Source organism: Geotrypetes seraphini, chromosome 16 (genome assembly GCF_902459505.1).
Source record: "Geotrypetes seraphini chromosome 16, aGeoSer1.1, whole genome shotgun sequence".
NCBI classification, from domain to species: domain Eukaryota; kingdom Metazoa; phylum Chordata; class Amphibia; order Gymnophiona; family Dermophiidae; genus Geotrypetes; species Geotrypetes seraphini.
In genome coordinates this window covers 48,430,428-48,450,477 of record NC_047099.1, presented here as the reverse complement: position 1 = coordinate 48,450,477, position 20,050 = coordinate 48,430,428, and the positions used below count along the sequence as shown (strand labels likewise).

Genomic DNA, 20,050 nt, shown 5'->3' with positions numbered 1-20,050 from the left:
CAGCAACCGCAGGCTCGTTGGCCAGTGTGTGCACGTAGCTGAGTGTCTGAGCCAGGTAAAATAGATGGCATCAAGATCTCACATAGATTCCTGGTTCTCGTATCGGCAATAGTAAGCCTCGCCTTTAATGCAACGTCAACAATATTTTATATAGGGAAGAAAAGAGACAGTTATCAGCTTAATACCCTTCACTATTATGGTCTGAATGCTGATATTTATTATATTGCCTTTTTTAAACATTTATTTATTTAAATACATCTGTAGAAGCCTGGACCAATCAGGCCTTAGGCATAGCGGGTCCGCCCATCCCCACTAATCCTAAGGCCTGATTGGCCAAGATGCCTAGCTAGCCTGGGCCAATCAGGCCTTAGATTTAGCGGGGATGGGCCCAGGGGAGATGTGGGTCTCCACAGCAGAAAGGAGGCCTCACCCACCAGTGTAAATGCGCCAGCTTGAACGGACACTGAGCAGAGACAAGACTGTGTTAATAGGAAATGGACAAGAGGACATGCATTTTATGCCCACAGCTTAAGCCGAGGCTGGGGTGGGTTTCAGTTTCATGATAACCAAGTAAAAGGGAGGGGATGAAAAAAAAATAAAAAAGCGAGAAAATGGAAGAGACTTCTGTATGGTCACTGAAAACTAAGGTAACATAATTCCAACCCAAAAGGGGACCTGGGAGAACAAGGAGCCTGTACCACTGTTATCATATGGAGCGGCAGGAAAGCTCAAGAATTAGGGAATTCTCAGTCAATGAGCAGCTGCCTTTTAATGACTTTGTAAATAGTGTGTGTGTGTGTGGGGGGGGGGGGGGATTAGCCTCCCAAACTCACAATGACGCCCTGTTCATGGTTGTATGTCAAGACACTTTCAGGCAAACCACCCTCATTAAAATCTGTAACAGATACAGGCAAATAACCACTGGAATAACCCAAGCTGTCTCCTGGAGAGAAAAGGCCCCGAGTAGGACCAGGTGACAGAGATCACAGGCAATGTTTCGGGGGGGAAAAAACCACGAGAACAACAGACCTGTCTGGATCCTCTCTCACACAGGACTCTCTCCCACAAAACACACACCACTTCAGAAAAATAAGTTATCTCACCCTTCCCCAACACCCCTTTATCCTTGTTCCTGAGGAGGCTCCTGGCTGAACTTATTACACCCCACTCTAGGCACAGTGTTATCCACATAAATTAAAAGGAGTGTTTTTAAGGAACAGTGGCAGAGAGGTCGAGCCTTTGTAAAGCCCCCTCCCCTGGCACAATATGGCCAGAAAGAAAACTTTTCAGTGTCCACTCTGCTTGTGTAACTAGGTCTCCTCCAGTACTGGCAGAAAGAAAAAATTTTATTCTGGGGCAGCAGTTTGGTTCTGCCAAGATCCAGTTCCAAGGATACCATGGTGCCAGATATACAGAAGGCCCATGGGAGGACAGTAGAGCCTCCATCTGCAAAAGTAAAGATTGGAGGAGACATCACACAGCTGGTCCCCAGTGGACAAGACCAAACAAACAAAACAAAACGTGGCAGGCCAAACCCTTCTGCAGTAGCAACAATGGTGTTATGAGTCTAGAAGGCAAATAGGGCTGTCATAGACCATCTGCAGGTTCACCTTGTGCCCCACCAGCTCCCGAATGTTATTGATTCCATATTTGATCATTGTGGGCCTGAAAGAAAACAGACAGAGCCACGGCTAAGCAGCTGAACGAACTAGAGACCTTTTGAATGGCACTATAAAAACGGCTGTACATGGCAACTCTTTGGCATGCTAAGTAATTAAGTGAAGGCAGCTTTCGGCTTAAAAAAAGAACATGGCGTTTTCCAGACATCTGTGCTGTCTCTATCCCAACTCCCCCCATAGCATTTCATCAGTCCCCTCATCTAATCCAAGATTTACACTAAATTAACAGCAGGCTAAGAATCACAGGGAAGGGGCAGCACCCGGCATTCAGAATTCTCACCCCTTCCAGCACCGTAATATTTCAGATGTGATCTCAGAGCACTAGGCAGCCTAATTACCTGCTATGGAACGTACAAACTTTGTCTGCTCACATTTAAATCTCTTCTGTTTAAAACTCCGGCCTTTATTCATAAACTATTAATTCCTTATTCCTCCAATAGAACCCTAAGATCAGACCAACAGCATCTACTAATGATTCCCTCATTAAAAATAATAAATACGCGCCGTCAGTATATTTTCTCGGTGACGGCACCCCAAACTTGGAATTCTCTCCCCATCTATTTACGTGAAGAATTCAATCTAGACAAATTCAAAAATAAACTGAAAACTTTCTTATTTAACGATGCATTTGTTATCTGATTTTATTGGTTTCTCTTAATCAATATTCAAATAAATTTTTGATTCTAATTTTCTTTTCTTCACACATTCAATTATTTTTTATCCCATCCTTTTGTGTTTTCCTTATTTGGCTTCCCACTCTGCTCAATTACATTGTAACTTCTTCCCTTACCTCCCTCTTGTTTCCAGTTTGTCTAGTTATCGTCTGTGTCTAGTTAGTTTTTAATTCTTTTAAAATTTTTTTTTCATTTTGTAAAAGTGTAAATCGCCTTGAATATTGACAAGGCGATTAATCAAATAAATATTAAACTTGAAACTTGATATTTTGCACGCTGGAGGCGATTAAGCAGAGCAACCCCTGAAATGGGAACATTTTTGCCATCGCCAGAATTTTCATCCCCTCGGCCTCTCCTGCAGGCCTCAATGCCCAGAATCCTTCTTGTGTACTTACCGCTCCAGGGAGAGCCCCCAGGCAATGACAGACACCCCCGATGGAAGTCCCATAGGCAGCAGCATTTCCGGCCGGAACATTCCCGAGTTCCCCACCTCCACCCATTTCCTCAGTCCTTCAAAAAAGACGAAGAGAGTGAAAAGGGTTGCCACATCGCTCTTTTATTCTCATGAAATACAATACCAACCCCCCCACCCCCAAGAGCCCAGAGATGGTTATTAATATGTTTTTAAGATATACAGCTTTGAGGCCATCTCACTTGAACAAAAGATCCCTTGCAGTAAATGATGCTATTGAAATTAATAGAAGATAAGGAGAAATTAGGTTCTTACCTGCTAATTTTCTCCCTTTCAGACACTCCAGACTGGCACAGCGCTGGCGAGCTATTACCCATCAGTGAACTGTGCGGGTCTGGAGAGGTGCTAAAGAAATGCAAGCTTTCTCCTCATCTCTTAACTATCAAGTTTACAAGTTTAATTAAAATTTGATACAATCGTCTATCAATAAATTTCTAGGCAAAGTAAAGGTATATAAAAAAAATAAATACAGATTAAAACAACAAGTACATAATAAATAAACCTCAAATATGGGATAGCAAACATACTGGGACATGAAGGGAAAATGGGGATTTTGCACCGTCTTAAATAAGGGGCATCTGCAAACGCCAGGACGACTTTTTCTACTCGTTTGGGAGCCCTTTTGGAACACCATGACTCCCCTGGCCAGACCTTGTCTCCTTAATTGCTGATTTTTAATTTTATTGGTTGTTGTTTTGACTTAGTGTTTACCTTGACTTTTTGTCAGGTCCTGGTATTTTTGCTGGAAGGAGGACTGGGGGAAGGGATACAGGGTGTTGGGAGGGTGGGATGCCTTGGGTTTCGTCTTTTGGTTGACAAAATGACTTGAGCTTTCATTATCTGTATCTTTTTCTATGCTGAGCTCAATAAAAATTATTTGACATAGCATCTGCAAACAGCTTCCAGAGAAGAATTTAATTAGCCCCTAGATGACTAAGCCAGGAATGTTCTCCGAGTCCTTAAATAGGAGAGGGGGATGATGCGTTTCTCACACCGCTCTCTATGGTCCACAGCCTTAATTCAGAATCTAGACATGCATTTTAGCCCCCTTCAAGCAGGGATCACCAATGTAGAGGAACTCCATGCTAACATTCACTTCTCGTCTCTGGGGGGGAGTGTAGAAAGATGGAGACCAGACGCTTACAGATAACCCAAAATACCACTGTGAAACTTATCTATAAAGCACATAATTTCAATCATGTAACTCTTCTTTTGATTAAAGCTCACTGGCTGCCAATCAGCTATAAAATTGTTCTCCTGTCATTCAAAAATTATTTTAACCAAAGTACCAATTTTCCTTGATAAATTACTGACTCCCTATGTCCCTATTTGTCTGCTGAGATCTGCTGATCAATCCTTACTTTCTACCCCATCTCTTAAGATCATTAGTACTAGACGGTAACAGCACCCCTGCCTATATCAGAGCAGAAAAAATGGAAGACTGTTTCAAAAGTAAATTAAAATGTTTTTTATTCAAAGAAGCTTTTCATCTTTCTTAATCATTAGTCATTCCTGATAATGACTTTTTTTTGACTTGCACTTCTATTCCCAATCTGTATTGTTTTTCTTCCCCCTTACCTCTCGGATCATGTTAGTTGTGTCTTGAGTTAATATGTTTATGAATTATTTTATTTTAATTCCCTTTGTTTTATTAATATAATTCCTTGTACATCGCTTAGGATTTGGATAGGCGATTGATCAAATGTTAATAAAAACTTGATCTTCTTTCCCTACACAGACATCTCAATGCACCCAGATCACGTAACAGGGCGATGATCTCTGGGCCAGGAAGAAGTGCCGTCCTCACCTGTGTGGTAACTGAACACCTCCATACTGGGTTCAGTGTAAGGGTTATAGGCTGGCTTGAAACGCAATTTGGTAATTCCTGTCAAAACAAAGACAAAAAAAGTCTTAGGCCCACCCACCTCTCAATTCTTCACAGTGGATTCATCCTGCTAAACCAACCCCCCCCCAAAACAAAAAAAAACCCACCAAAAAAACAGTTTTACATTCTCTGACCTGTAAAGGCTTTATTTTGTTTCTCTCATCCAGAGTTGCAGGTCCTCCCTCCACCCCACCCCCACTTGGAGGATCCTGTGAAACATGACTAGATTTAAAACAACCTCTTTACCCTGCTATAACGCCCACTACTCTGTGACATACATCTCCACTTCCAGATTGCTACACTGTGCCTACAACTCACAGTACAAGGAGAGGGAGCATGCACACTTCCATTACCCAGTTTGGTGAAAAATTCTTTCAGGGTGCCCATGAGGTCTCCCAGTGTAAGCCCATAGTCTGCCACTACCCCCTCGATTTGATGGAACTCGGCCAGGTGGGTGGCATCCAGGGTTTCGTTCCGAAAAACTCGGTCGATGGAGAAGTACTTCACGGGGGTGAAGGCTTCCTACAGGAGATGATAAGATAGTTACCAAGGTATCCAGGCCCAGCCGTGATCCGATGCTTCTGCTTGCTCTGCAAAAACAGGGGGAGGGGGTCCTAAAGGTACAGTAGTAGGAGCTGTAGTAAAGCAGCCCAGAGTCATGGAATGCGCTGCTCCACAAGAACAAAAAGAGGTGGGAATGACCACAGCAAACCAGACCAGGATAGGCACAAAGGCATTTACAACTCAAATCCATTGCCATAGAATGTGGTGAAAGCAGTTAGCTAAGCAGGGTTTAAAAAAAAGTTTGGATAATTTTTGAAAACAAATGTCCATAAGCCATTATTAAGAGGGACTTGGGGAAATCCACTGCTTATTCCTAGGATAAACAGCATAAAATCTTGTGACCTGGGTTGGCCACTGTTGGAAAAAGGATACCGGGTTCGATGGACCTTCAGTAAGTCCCAGTATGGCAACTCTTATATTCTCAACTTATGGACCCTGTCAGATGTAAAGCAAAATCACAACTATGGATCCAACCATGGGCCACATTTCGGCCTAAGGCCTTTCTCAGGCGTTCACAATTATGGACCATGGCAAAATCCCTGGTTTCCATTGCCAGCCAGCAGAGACATAGTTCCAATTACTCAAACTTATGGGAGCTTTCATCTGAATCCAGAGCACTCCTCCTCCCCAAGGAAATATCCCCACCTCCCTCCTTATATCTCCAGCCCCTGTACCTGCTGAGCCAGCTGATAGAGCATACGGGCGCTGACTGCTGTCGTGTGCGTACGCAACAGGTTCTTCTGTGCCTCCCTGATGGTCCAGTCATATCGGTACCTGGTGAGGAGAGGGGCAGCTGTCAGCCCTGTCCCTCACACCTACCCTCTTCGTTATAAAAGAGATTTACTCATCAGCCTCCCATCAACTCCCCTCACACCCCCAAAGTCCACATTCTTACCCCTGTGAGCCGTAGCCACCCTCAGAGTGCACCTTCTTCACTCGCTCCAGATAATCCATAGGAAACTGCATGGCCTCTGCCGGATCTGTAAACGGTAAATAAAACATTATCACGGCTTGTGCTCACTGGCAATCAATCTGAGAATATGTATATATGACACTCTGCGGATGAGAGCAAGATGATAAAATCAGAACCATATAAAACAGACACGAGATGAAGCTGCTCCATCCTTCCCACACAATGTATGTGACAAAAAGCCAGAACAACTCACCTGATCTCAAAGAGTCAGTGCTAGGGATCAGAACCCTACAGTTTCCAATAGTGCAACCCCTCTGTGACAACATTTCAAAGCCATGCTCAAGTGACATAAAAAAAACCAGTGGGGCTATGTCATTCTGTGCACCGGCAGAGCCAGGGGAAAATTTAACCTCAGAATCGAATACTTCCACTGCAGGAATGCAGTCACTGTTTCAGAGGGACGGTGGTCCAGTGTAGGACAGTGACATTGTCCCCCCCACCTCCACCCCTGAGTCCGATTGGGAAATCCCACCTCTTTCAGACTTCGAGCAGCTCGGAACTTACCTAGCAGGAAGAAGGTGTCATGCTGATCTCTGGCCGGGTGCTGCTGTGGCTGGAAGAGAGCATCGAAGTTCCAGAAGGAGCTTTCGATAAAGTTGTTTGTTGGCATTTCTGTGAAGCTGAGAAAAATGTGTGTGTGGTGGGAGGAATGGGGGAAGACAGATGAGAAATGACTAAGCAACTGAAAACAAACAAAGAGCAATATAAAACCAGAAGTGATGGTGGTGATGGAGTGCTCTCAGACTATTATAACTCATGCCCACTGCTCTAAATGGGTTCAGTGGCACGAAAGTTGGACCCACCTTCACCTCTGCACTTAAAACTAACTTTTGATTTGGTTGTCAGGAGAGGGGGGAGAATTTCTAGGTACCAGGATCCAATCCTCGCCTCCATTTCTCAAACAATCTACTTAACAAAACCCATGCTCTTTTTTGCATTTCTGTGTTAAGAGGGTTCGGGGGGGGGGGGGAGGGGAAGTCTCCCGCACAATCTAAACCCAGCAGCACAAACTCCCCCCACAAGCCACTCACCCCATTTCCAGAAAGATCTGCCGGAACTGACTCCTGACCTTCATCAATGGGTGAAGATGGCCACAATCCAGCGTTAGCCCCAAAGCATCAAAGTTATAGGGCTTAAACATTTTATCACGCCAGGAGCCGCTGGGGAGAAAGAGACATGGGAAAAAAGAAGATGGCAGGCATTCTGCAAGTGATACACCAAATATCTATCAGGGAATTATTGGGTGGGCCACTCAATCCTAGTCCCACAGACAGGCCAGGATTTCAGGATATCTGCAATGAATATGCATGAGAGACTCTGGCAGAGGTGGATCTCAGAAGAATACCTCAGGAGATGCCACAAAAGGGAAGCAGTAAGCTAAACCCCCAGCCCCCCACCTCACCGACTGGCTGTGATGTGTCACCTTGCTATCATCTCCTGGGTGAGATCCGTCTCCTGTTTCGTGATGGTTGGGCTGAAGGCGCTGCCTTTCCTGATCAAGTAGGTTTTCACAGTCCTGCAGCAAGGAAGAGAGACAGGAGCAAGGATGAAGGATTAAAGAACTCCTATCCTTTTATCACAAACATGGCAAACTGAGAAGGGGGGGGGTGGCAGGATCCTGAGAAAAGGCACAGGATTGCAGACACTGCCCCCGGCTCAGATTCCCTCAACCTGAAAGTGGTGCTGCTTTTCAAAAGCCAAAACAAAGAACTGCCCTGCAAGACCATGGACGGCAAAGAGATACCTGGGCCGCAAGTCCAGATAATTTGATACTCTGCCTAAAACAGAATATCTAAGCGGCTTCCAAAATGAACTACAAAAGTATGGGGGTGGGTGGGGTGGAATCAGACATAATGGCAAATATTAAAGCAAATGATGCAACACAAGCACTGGACATCCAGAGGCCATAAACCAAATTTGCCAACTGCTAGGAACCGCTTACGCAGCCACAATATGAAGCCTTCTTAGCCCAATAAAAATCAGGGACTGGCTTAATAATGTCACCCTCTAGACTAGAGGATTAATACATAATTACAAAAAAAAAAAAAAAATCAACAATTTGAAGTGAGCACTATTCTCCACCAGTGTTCCCGCTAAGGTGCGTTGGCCTGCGCGCGCGCACAAAATATTACATCGCAGCGCAAAGTTTCTCTTCACAGCGCACACACGCGTCGCAAAGGTAAGGGGAGGTAAGGTAAGGGGACGCATTGGGGGGATTGCACTTCCCCACAATTGCCATGCTTCGGTTCCTCTTCTTCCTTCCTTCCTCCCCCCCCCCCCGCGGGACCCTGCGGCACCATCAACTCTTACTCCCTCTAATGTCGGCCCTGCAGCTCCAGACTTCCTCGCACCTTCTCCCCTCCCCCTTTGGATCGCTATTATTTTAAATGTTATAGCCGCGGAGCTGTATCCATCAGTGGAGATGTCTAACCTCGGCCTGCCCCGGAACTCTTACTGCAACAGTGACTTCCTGTTCCTGCCTAGACGGGCGGCTGCTGCAGTAAGAGTTCCGGGGCAGGCCGAGGTTAGACATCTCCACTGATGGATACAGCTCCGCGGCTATAACATTTAAAATAATAGCGATCCAAAGGGGGAGGGGAGAAGGTGCGAGGAAGTCTGGAGCTGCAGGGCCGACATTAGAGGGAGTAAGAGTTGATGGTGCCGCAGGGTCCCGCGGGGGGGGGGGGGGAGGAAGGAAGGAAGAAGAGGAACCGAAGCATGGCAATTGTGGGGAAGTGCAGAGCTGCAGGGAAGAGTGTTGCGGTACCCAGCTGGAGGGAGAAGGAAGATGAGGGAGGGAATTAAAGGAGATGCCAGGGCTTGGAGCATAGGAGGAAGGTATGCCAGTCTAAGGGAAAAGGAAGGGGGAGATGTGAGAGCATGGAGGGGGAACGAAAGATGGAAGAAAAGGAAAGGAGAGAGATGCCAGAGAATCAGGGAAGGGGAGATACCAGACTATGAGGAGAGGTGTGGGAGAGGGAAGGCGAGGAGAGAGATGCCAGACCAATGGGGTGAAAGGAGAGATGGAAGGGGGAGGCATACAGTTTCTGGAAGGGGCATAGAAGGAGAGAAGATGCCATATAGGGGAAGAGAGACGGCAGACAGTGAATGGAAGGAAGAGAGTTACAAGAAGATGAGGAAAGGAGAAACCACAGAAGACAAAGGTAGAAAAAAATTTCTATTTATTTATTGCTTTAGGAGACATGTGTCACTGTTTCTGTGAAGCATTGTATGCAGAGTCCAGCTTCTTGCTGGTTCAATTTAACCTTTGTCTATGTATTTTTATTTTATCCCCCCTTTTACAAAACTGTGAAGCGTTTTTAGCACCAGCCTTGGTGGTAGCAGCTCTGATGCTCAGAATTTTATGAGCATCAGAGCTGTTACCTCCGTAGCTAAAATCCACACTACAGTTTTGTAAAAGAGGGAGGGGTTAGTTTGTGATTACATATTCCTTACTAGGCGAAGGTGTTTTCTGTGTTCTGTGTGTTCGAAAGACATGGTTTTCTGTTAGGATTGACGGTGTAGGATTGATCTGTGCTGGTCTGGCTTGTTTAGTTTTACAATGGGTGTATTGATGTACTGCTCACTGCAATATGTAAGATGCTGCCTTTTCCTAGGTACTCATGTGTGACGTGTGGTTTGTTACTAAAAATCATGTTTTTCTTACAGATGGGGGGGGGTGCCAAAAAATGATGGGCCCCGGATGTTACATATGCTAGGTACGCCACTGTATGTAAAGATACCAGAAAGCTGGCGTAGCAAAAACTTCTAAGTTTTGAGTATTTAACCCTCCCACAATCTCACGGGCACTCGTTTCAAGTTTATTGAGATTTTGATTTAAACGCAATATCAAATATTTTCAATGCATATAACAAAAATAAATTTGGGGAAATAAATAAAACCATTTGAACCAGTGTTCCCGCTAAGCTGCGCTGGCGTGCGCTGGCGCACAAAATATTACATCGCAGCGCACACGTTTCTCGTCACAGCGCACGATCGGAAGAGGCGTACGGCAGATGGCAGGGCGGCGAGAGGAGAATCGGGCGAGTTGGCTCATAACTTGCTGGCGCCCGATATTTTTGGCTCACGGTGAAAAAAGTTTGCTCACAACACCCGCCCGCTTAGAGGGAACACTGTTCTCCACCCTGGTGAAATCTATGCTCAGGTGTTCAGATCGTGACTGTTCCCAGATACCATGACAATATCCAAGGAGAAAATGGCTGCCTGAGATTTGGGGACCTGGATAACGCTGAGCTCCATGCACAGAGAGCCTGTGTCTGAATTCAAAAGGGCCTGGGATAGGCACTTGTGATCTCTCGGAGAGAGAAAGAGATAATGGTTACTGCGGATGGGCCATTTGGCCTTTATCTGCCATCATGTTTCTATATCACTCGGACAGATGGTGGTTGGCCCCAAGGAGCAGCGCATATTTGGGTTGGAGCCACTCCCAACCGACCACTCCTGGCACAGGAGGTAATCAATTAGATCAGGAGAGAGCAACCTTTTTACACAGAGGGCCGCATGAATGTCAGCGTTACCCTTAGCAGGCTGCAACCGGAAATGCAGAGACCACCACAGACCTCTGATAAGTAAGCCAAAATGGAAAGGAAAAGAACAGCTTTGCAAAGTACGGTATTTAAAATCACCCAAAACTCTGCTTAATGACATTTTCTCTGTATACTTCCCATGACCTCAAGGGCTGCATAAAATTCTACCCTCAGACTGCGGGTCTCTCTACAAAATTCATCACTTACACTTCTGTCAGGAGTTTCCGCTTCTTCATTTCGCCTTTCTCCTTCTCGTCCAGGCTCGCTGCCTGTCCCTGAAGCACCATCTGCAGCTTCTCCTTCACAGAATCCTGCACACTCTCCACCTGCAACACACCAACGCGGCGAGGATGAGATGAGAAGCCAGAGGAACAGATGTATGCTGATAAAGACCATAAACTGTCTCAAGACTTGGAAGAACAGAGACTAGAGCTGCATGCAGAGAATGACACAGTGACAGAATTTGTCCCTGTCCCCACAGAAAATATGGGAAACCATCCCGTGTCATTCTTTAGCGTCTCTCTCAACCTCAGTCCTTCTACACCAGCATTCTTCAATTCAAGGCTTGAGGGTCAGTGGCTGGAAACCATCCCGTGTCATTCTTTAGCGTCTCTCTCAACCTCAGTCCTTCTACACCACCGTTCTTCGATGCAAGGCTTGGGGGTCAGTGGCTGGGCCCATTCATATTCCGATTCTTCCCTCTCCCCTTAAAGAATGACACGGGGATCGTTTCCCATGGTTAACCACAGGGACGAATTCTGTCACCGTGTCATTCTCTACAGTGGCCAAAATGGGTCGTTGGGATGTACCTGACAGATCTCATTAAATGCTCTAGGGAGAACTGGTGGCTTTCACTGAGCCTTGGGCTAATGACATTTCATGAACCTTTTTTCTCTAGAAACGTGTTTTTAAGTCCTTGTATAGATTGTAAGCTCTTTCGAGCAGGGACTGCCTTCTTTGTGACTGGTAGCACCACAGAAGTGATTAACAGTAGCAGTAATTCTGCTGTGCTAACTGCCTTGACCACATCTTCCGCCAACCATGACTGAGTGGGAAAAAAATACCTTTCTTAATTTGTTAGTTTCATGGGGTATCTCAGTGTCTGACTTAAAAGGATGAACAACTGTTCTCTATATTCATCTGTCAGGTAGGAATCAGGTGACATAGAAGACTAAATTTATATAATTAGATATCTTTCAAAGTAACAGTTGTAAATCTTGTAATTTTTTACAGTCTCACTTGTCTTTTCAAGAAAGTTTAGATGCTATTACTTCTGTAGTCCCTTCTACTGAATAAAGTTTGTTCCACTGTTTACGTGGTTTCAGTCGGTACAATTTGTAATCCACATGGGTATGGATAGTCTTCATGTTTTCAATTATGCTCGACTCTGTCATCACATTCTCTGAATCAATAACATCATTTTCTGATTCAGACTCTTGAGCCATTTGAGCTGAAACTTCAGAAGCTCTCCGTTCTTTTTGCTCGCCTAGCAGACATTGTCTCCGTTTACTGCACAGTCATTTTGATAACCCAGCTGGCCTTCTGACAAGCAGATTAAAGCAAAGTCCCTCCTTAGTGGCCGCAATCCAGTGGGGTTTTCAGGATTTCCCCAATGAATATGCATTGAAAGCAGTGCATGCACACAGATCTCATGCATATTCGTTGGGGAAATCCTGAAACCCCAACTGGATTGCGGCCCTCAAGGAGGGACTTTGAGACCCCTGGTTTAAAGTCATGTGATCAGTCTTGTGTGTGCAGCGTTTTGTCTGATATATAGTTTGGTTTGCTTTCAGATAGGGCCGTGGAGATGTGATAGGAATAAGATATACTGAACGTCGCATGGTGTGGGCCATACGATAAAAATGTCATTTTGGAAATGTCCAACCGTATGGGACTGACGACAGGACCAGTGTTTATCAGCTCGGTCCTGGAGCACCCCCTTGCCAGTCAGGTTTTCAGGATATCCCCAATGAGTATGCATGAAAGAAATTTGCAAATAATGCAGGCAGTGTATGCAAATCAAGTTCATGCATATTCATCGGGGATATCCTGAAAACCAACTGGCAAGGGGGTGCTCCAGGACCGAGCCTTACTGGGTCAGACCAATGGTCCATCAAACCCAGTAGCCCGTTCTCATGGTGGCCAATCCAGGTCACTAGCACCTGGCCAAAACCCAAAGCGTAGCAACATTCCATGCTTTCAATCCACAGAAGGAAAAATCCCATCTCCTACTCACCGATCTGAATACCCGAGGTCCTCCAAGCGTGTTCTTATCCAGGTGGACCCACTTGTTCGACATAGCTTTGCTGAAACCCACCTTTCCAAACGGAAATTTCTTGAAAAGGAAAAAGACAGCTAAATAAAACATCTGCATTGGAAAAGTAAAGGCAACCGTTTAGGCAGTCTAATCACGCCACATTATGATGCATTACGTATTCAGGGGAGAGGGACTTATTCCTTGCTCGGGGGCTGTCCGTGAAGCTTAAGGCTGGTCTAGGGCTTGGTGAGTCACGGGGCTGACTGGGGTATACAGTCTGCTAAGATACTGCTCCTGTGCATTATCTCAGAGATCTTCCAGCTTACCATCAGCTCACTCTGAAGCAGGCCCTCGGCTGGGAGAGTCTGAAAAACCCGGGCCTCGTGACTACCTTCCTCCGCAATCTCCTTCCCTTCTGCTGTCAACTCCCAGTGCTTCGAGGACTGCTGTTCTGCTTCAATAACCTGAGAGATAAATATACCATGTATTTATTCCAGAACAGGTAACAGACACAAAATAAAATAACTTCCTATCCACTCCTGTAAGAACATCAGATGCACCAAACATCTTTTAAAACCCAGAATCTCATCTCTAACAGTGGCCAATCTAGGTCAAGAACCCAGTGGATCCCAAGGGGCAGATCCATTCTGTCTCAGTGCTATGTAAAAGGGTAAAGACCATTCATACCCTAGGGACTACACAGGTCCATTGTATCTCTTCTCAATCAGTTTTTCTATGACCTGAAGGTCTTTGTTACAGGGTAACTGTTCCATCATTTCAGTCTCCCTTCTCTGCACTGTTTCTAGTTAAGAACATAAGATTTGCCGCTGCTGGGTCAGACCAGTGGTCCATCGTGCCCAGCAGTCCGCTCACGTGACGGCCCTTAGGTCAAAGACCAGTGCCTTATTTGAAATCGAGCAACTAGGACTGCGTAAAATACTGAAGATGCAGTCACATCATTAATGGATACAGAGACATTATATTCTCTAATTGACTCTCCATTCCCTTCCAAATGTCACCAAATGTTCTATTTGATTTACTGACTGCTGTCCACAGACGACTCCAGAATCTAGGTCGATTTAAAATACTGCGCAAGGCCTGGTAAAAGATTGCATGCACCATGATCACATTTTACACCATTTCTGCAAAAAACTTCACTGGCTACCAGTACAATACTGGACAGAATTTAAAACTTGCTCTCTCATCTTCAAGGCTCTTATAGGAAACAGGCCAGAGTACCTGAAGAATAGGGATCTCCCTCCATACATCAAGTTTGCTAATGTCCTCCCAAGGAGTATCCCTAACCCACACCCTCTCCAAAGGGCATCACACAATGTGACACCCATCAAAGAGCCTTCTCGGAGTAACCCATACTCCAGAATGCACTTCTTGAAAGGCTTCACTTCTCTACTTCAAAAAATATGTGAACGTGTGGCCAAACGCACATCATATCATCAGATCACCAAGATCAGGACCACCTTCAACAATTCACACACCCACCTCGACGAGATGACTACAAACCCACCAATAGAAGAAGCCACTGCTGCAGACAGATGCTGGACCAATTTCCAAGTAGTACATTGGTCTGTTATGAATCGACTCTACAAGAAATACAGCCAAGCATCTTGCGACCTAAACAACTGCCCCACCTACCTTATGACAAACGCCTCCAACAAATTCAAAGCTAGCCTCATGCAATGGATTCAAACCACATTAGCGGAAGGCCAATTCCCACGGGCCCTAGGAGAGATCATAATCACCCCAATTTTGAAAGATCACAAAAGCTCAATAGACACCCCTCCAACTACAGACCCATCGCCTCAATATCAATATACGTTAAAATAATAGAAGGTCTAGTTGCACAACTCCTCACTAACTACCTGGAAGATCACAACCTACTTCATCCCTCACAATCAGGATTTCGAACTAACCACAGCACAGAGACACTTCTAGTAACTCTACTAGACACAGCTCGACAGCATCTTAGCAAAGGCAAAAAAATGCTGCTAATTCAACTTGATCTCTCTGCTGCATTTGACCTGGTCGACCATTCCATACTACTACAGATACTTGAAGTCATAGGGATCTCAGGCAGGGTATACAACTGGTTCCAAGGATTCCTCAAATCTAGAACTTACAGAGTAAAGTCCAACAACCTCAACTCTGATCCATGGTCCAACCCCTGCGGAGTTCCACAAGGATCACCACTATCACCTACGCTCTTCAACCTCTTTATCTCCTCCCTCGGAACCACTTTAGACAACTTAATTGTTACATCCTTCAGCTACGCGGACGACATCACCATACTCCTCCCCTTTGACTCAGCAGACCCCACCTCAACAATAAAACTGGAAAAAACACTAGATGCAGTGGAAAAATGGATGGCAGACCACAAACTAAATCTAAACTCAGATAAAACAAAATTCCTTCTGCTCGAAAAGGCCAAAACCCCCACCATCACAGAATTGGAAATCAAGGCCACCAAATACCCAATACAGCCCGAACTTAAACTCCTAGGAGTAACGATAGACAGATGCTGCACAATGCAATCCCAAATCAATAAGACAACCCAGAAAGCTTTCTTAATTATGAGAAATCTACGTAAAATAAGAAAATTCTTTGACATAGAGCAATACGGGCTCATTGTCCAATCTCTAGTCCTAGGTCTACTGGACTACTGCAACTCCCTCTATCTGCCATGCCCTGCCAACATGCTAAAACAGCTTCAGACTATACAAAACACCGCTCTCAGACTGATCTACTCCCTGAGAAAATATGACCACATCACCTCTGCCTACCTAGACTCTCACTGGTTACCAATTCAAGCACGAATTCAATTCAAACTTTACTGTCTATTATTCAAAGTATTAAACGGCTCTGTCCCCTCCTACCTAAACAACTGCCTAAATCAAATCCTCACCACTAGACAAAGAAGAACCCTAACCCCATTTGCCTACCCTCCACTCAAAAGTACTCAGCGCAAGAAAATGTTTGACAACCTCCTTGAAACGCAAGCAGCGAAAATCGACCACTCCATCTCCAACCTGCTGACAACTACAAGCGACCTCAAAACATTTCGAAAAGAAATCAAAACACTGCTATTCAAAAAATTTATCCAGATACCTTAACTCTCCCCCTCTTTCCTCTCCTCCCTGGTAAAATTCCCCTCCCAAAGCCTCCACTCCTTTGGTAATCTTTTCATCCTCAAATTATCAACCAAGAATACAGTTCAAAATAACTACCAAGAATACAGTTCCCTAAAATGTAATGCTCCTAGAAATGTACAGCTATCTTAACTGTTATCTGTTTGTAATTGCCTAGAAATGTCCAATCATCTTACTATCTAATTTGCAAGTGCTACGGAAATAATCCAGCTAACCTATCTCATTTGTAACCAAAAATAATTGTAACGTTCCTGGAAATGTCCAGTCAGTTTTTTTGTAATCGGCCTAGAACTGCAAGGCACAGGCGGAATAGAAGTCACTAATGTAATGTAATAGCCTTCCTCATACATTCTTCTGCTGCCCACCATGGGTCAGGGCTCCTGTCATGCATTATTCTGTGCCTCACCACAGCCCCACCACATATTCTTCTACTGCCTACCTCGGGCTGGGGCCCCTGCCATACATTCTTCTGCTGCCCACCTAAGGCCAGAGCTTCCATCATACATCCTTCTGTTGCCCACTAGGCGCCAGGACCCCAGGATACATAATTCCGCTTCCCATACATGCGTCAGGGCTGTTGCCTTGCATTCTTTTCCTTCCCACCCCAGGCTGGGGCCCCCATTTCCCCCCAGGCTGCATTTGGGCCATTCCATGTCAAATGATCCAGATGAAAATTTCCCAGGAACCTCTAGCGAAGACATCCAAAGTTTGGGGATGCATGGTCTCAACTAGGTCCAGAGTTAGGGGCCCCCATTTCCTCCCAGGCTGCATTTGGGCCATTCCATGTCAAATGATCCAGATGAAAATTTCCCAGGAACCTCTAGCGAAGACATCCAAAGTTTGGGGGTGCATGGTCTCAACTAGGTCCAGAGTTAGGGGCCCCCATTTCCTCCCAGGCTGCATTTGGGCCATTCCATGTCAAATGATCCAGATGAAAATTTCCCAGGAACCTCTAGCGAAGACATCCAAAGTTTGGGGATGCATGGTCTCAACTAGGTCCAGAGTTAGGGGCCCCCATTTCCTCCCAGGCTGCATTTGGGCCATTCCATGTCAAATGATCCAGATGAAAATTTCCCAGGAACCTCTAGCGAAGACATCCAAAGTTTGGGGGTGCATGGTCTCAATTAGGTCCAGAGTTAGGGGCCCCCATTTCCCCCCCCAGGCTGCATTTCGGCCATTCCATGTCAAATGGTCCAGATGAAAATTCCCAGGAACCTCTAGCGAAGACATCCAAAGTTTGGGGGTGCATGGTCTCAACTAGGTCCAGAGTTAGGGGCCCCCATTTCCCCCCAGGCTGCATTTGGGCCATTCCATATCAAATGGTCCAGATGAAAATTCCCAGGAACCTCTAGCGAAGACATCCAAAGTTTGGGGGTGCATGGTCTCAACTAGGTCCAGAGTTAGGGCCCCCATTTCCTCCCAGGCTGCATTTGGGCCATTCTATGTCAAATGGTCCAGATGAAATTTCCCAGGAACCTCTAGTGAAGACATCCAAAGTTTGGGGGTGCATGGTCTCAACTAGGTCCAGAGTTAGGGGCCCCCATTTCCCCCCCAGGCTGCATTTGGGCCATTCCATGTCAAATGATCCAGATGAAATTTCCCAGGAACCTCTAGCGAAGACATCCAAAGTTTGGGGGTGCATGGTCTCAACTAGGTCCAGAGTTAGGGGCCCCTATTTCCCCCCCAGGCTGCATTTGGGCCATTCCATGTCAAATGATCCAGATGAAAATTTCCCAGGAACCTCTAGCGAAGACATCCAAAGTTTGGGGGTGCATGGTCTCAACTAGGTCCAGAGTTAGGGCCCCCATTTCCTCCCAGGCTGCATTTGGGCCATTCTATGTCAAATGGTCCAGATGAAATTTCCCAGGAACCTCTAGTGAAGACATCCAAAGTTTGGGGGTGCATGGTCTCAACTAGGTCCAGAGTTAGGGCCCCCCCTTCCCTCCCGGTTCAACTCAGTATTGCATCAGCTTGGGCCTCACCTCCCCCAGAGCCTGCAGACTCTTCACCGCCCCCACCACTTGCTGGTGGTCCAGGCCCAGCGCGGCCGCTACACCCAGGCTGTCCAGGCCGTCCCCGTCCCCCTGCTCCAGCCGCCTCAGCAGCAGCTCCGCCACCGGCCCGTCCGCCATGCTGGGAGGCTTCTTCCCTAGCAAACACGTGCTCCATTGCTGGAGCAGGCGCGGCGCGCTGTGACGTACAAGCGGCGCGCCGGGCGACGTGGCGTCGGCGTCGGAGCGCGGCGGCCATGTCTGGTGCGGCTTCACAGCTCTTTGAGAGGTTGCGAATAAGACCTTCCTGTAGTCATGCAACCTGCTCCCTTCCAAAAAGAAAGTCGAAGCAGAGGGCATGCATGGGCCCTTCTTGAAAGATGTATATACCGCATCAAAAAGACATTAACTAACGGTATCATTATTAAAATCTTCTTTTAAATTCATCCTACAAGATGGAAACACAAAATCCCAGGAAGGCATTGACAAATAATTGTGTTTTGTTAACTAATGCATTGGAATTCGCTGTGAACCACACAGAACTGCGAGGTAGCTGCGGAATAGAAGCCTATTGCCTGGGTCTCCCCTTCCCAATCCATGTTCCATGTTATTCATCTGTATGCAGTGACAGGAGATCCTGAGTGTGTCATGCAAGTGATGCACCGATAGGACAGGGGAAGTGGGACGCTGGCACTGCAGATCTGGCAAGGGTGGATTTCTTCCGTCCTGGGCAGAATGCCACTTGCATGGCAGACCCTCCACGTCGACTCTACGGTCTTCTTTCACTGCAAGCACATGGCATTAGCAGACCATTATTGAAAACATTAGTGATACCCTGGCAGAATGTTTGTTTTCACGCTGCAATTTTTATTGCAAATTTAAAATAAACAGAGCATGAACTGCCTACCAGCCATACCAAGAGTGCTAATCACAAATTAAGCCAAGTTCTACGCACACGCAAAAGCTATAATTTCAAGAACGCAAGCAAAGGTTGCAATTTTGAACAGCCATTATCTAAATCAGTGTTTGTCAACGCGCAGTACATGTACCCCAGTGCTGTATGTCTCCCAACTTCCTTCTGCAGTTATGTATTTCCCGCCTTCCTTGCTTATTTTAAAGTCATCTGCCTTAACCTCTTTGAACCTCCCCCCAATTATAAATGATAATTAACATTTTCTCTGCGTACAGTGTGCCTTTTAAATTTTATGGTTTCCATTGTGTGTATATGAAAAATGGATGGAAGAAATTGCATTACAATTAGTACTGTTATTAAGGAGGTGGGGTCAGGGGCAGAGCTTGGGTGAGGGTACTCGGCTGATATTTGTTAGACTTAGGGGGTACTTGGCTTGAAGAGGTTGAGAAACAACACCGATTTTTTAGGCACTGATAGGGATGTGGCGTTAGGTGGCCTGAAGCGCCTATGTAAGCGCAATTCACCACAAAGATGGGCGCCGGAAATGTAGGCCTGGAAAACCATGGCCTACATTTTCCGGCACATGTCCTTTTGCGGAGGCGCAATGCTGTATACTGCGCCTCATAGAGAATATGCATGAGACAGATTTACATGCAAATTATCACATGCATGTTAATTTAAGGTATTTTGAAAACCAGACGGGCTTGGTGTGTCCTGAGAACTGGGTTGAGAATCCCCTGTCTTACAACAATTGTATAAAAATGCATTCTTTTAAAATATTAAGGTGGTAAACGATGATGAATAAAAATCTATTTAGGCATCAAGCCAACTAGAGCAGCACCACTCCATGCCAGAACACCAGCATTACAAGCAGGGCAGTTGGCAATTCACCACGGTGCCAGCCACAGAAAGGCAGTTACATGTGATGCAA

The 20,050-nt window shown here is 45.8% G+C and overlaps 1 protein-coding gene across 2 annotated transcripts; it reads right to left on the bottom strand.

The window, feature by feature from the left end:
• Window positions 1-787: 787 nt before the first annotated feature.
• On the bottom strand, window positions 788-18,394 carry FARSA (phenylalanyl-tRNA synthetase subunit alpha). 2 transcript variants are annotated; one of them, XM_033923988.1, is made up of 13 exons: window positions 18,198-18,394; window positions 13,378-13,515; window positions 13,031-13,129; window positions 11,002-11,120; window positions 7,671-7,763; window positions 7,279-7,407; window positions 6,752-6,867; window positions 6,170-6,254; window positions 5,949-6,048; window positions 5,064-5,232; window positions 4,633-4,710; window positions 2,749-2,863; window positions 788-1,665 (listed from the first exon to the last, which is right to left on the bottom strand). In XM_033923988.1, exons 1-13 carry the CDS (start codon window positions 18,345-18,347, stop codon window positions 1,560-1,562), a joined length of 1,497 nt encoding a protein of 498 aa, XP_033779879.1. In that variant the 5' UTR covers window positions 18,348-18,394; the 3' UTR covers window positions 788-1,559. The 2 variants fall into 2 exon arrangements, with proteins under 2 accessions (XP_033779879.1, XP_033779880.1); XM_033923989.1 differs by lacking the exon at window positions 18,198-18,394 and adding an exon at window positions 16,696-16,716.
• Window positions 18,395-20,050: the final 1,656 nt, after the last annotated feature.

Bases quoted from the DNA above. Each gene is read 5' to 3' on its own strand.
- FARSA (XM_033923988.1), bottom strand. From the start codon at position 18,347: ATGGCGGACGGGCCGGTGGCGGAGCTGCTGCTGAGGCGGCTGGAGCAG. The intron at 6,255-6,751 runs GTAAGTTCCGAG...TACCGTTTACAG, and splicing joins TGACACCTTCTTCCTGCTAG to ATCCGGCAGAGGCCATGCAG. The intron at 1,666-2,748 runs GTAAGTACACAA...GTTTTCTTTCAG, and splicing joins TGGGGGCTCTCCCTGGAGCG to GCCCACAATGATCAAATATG.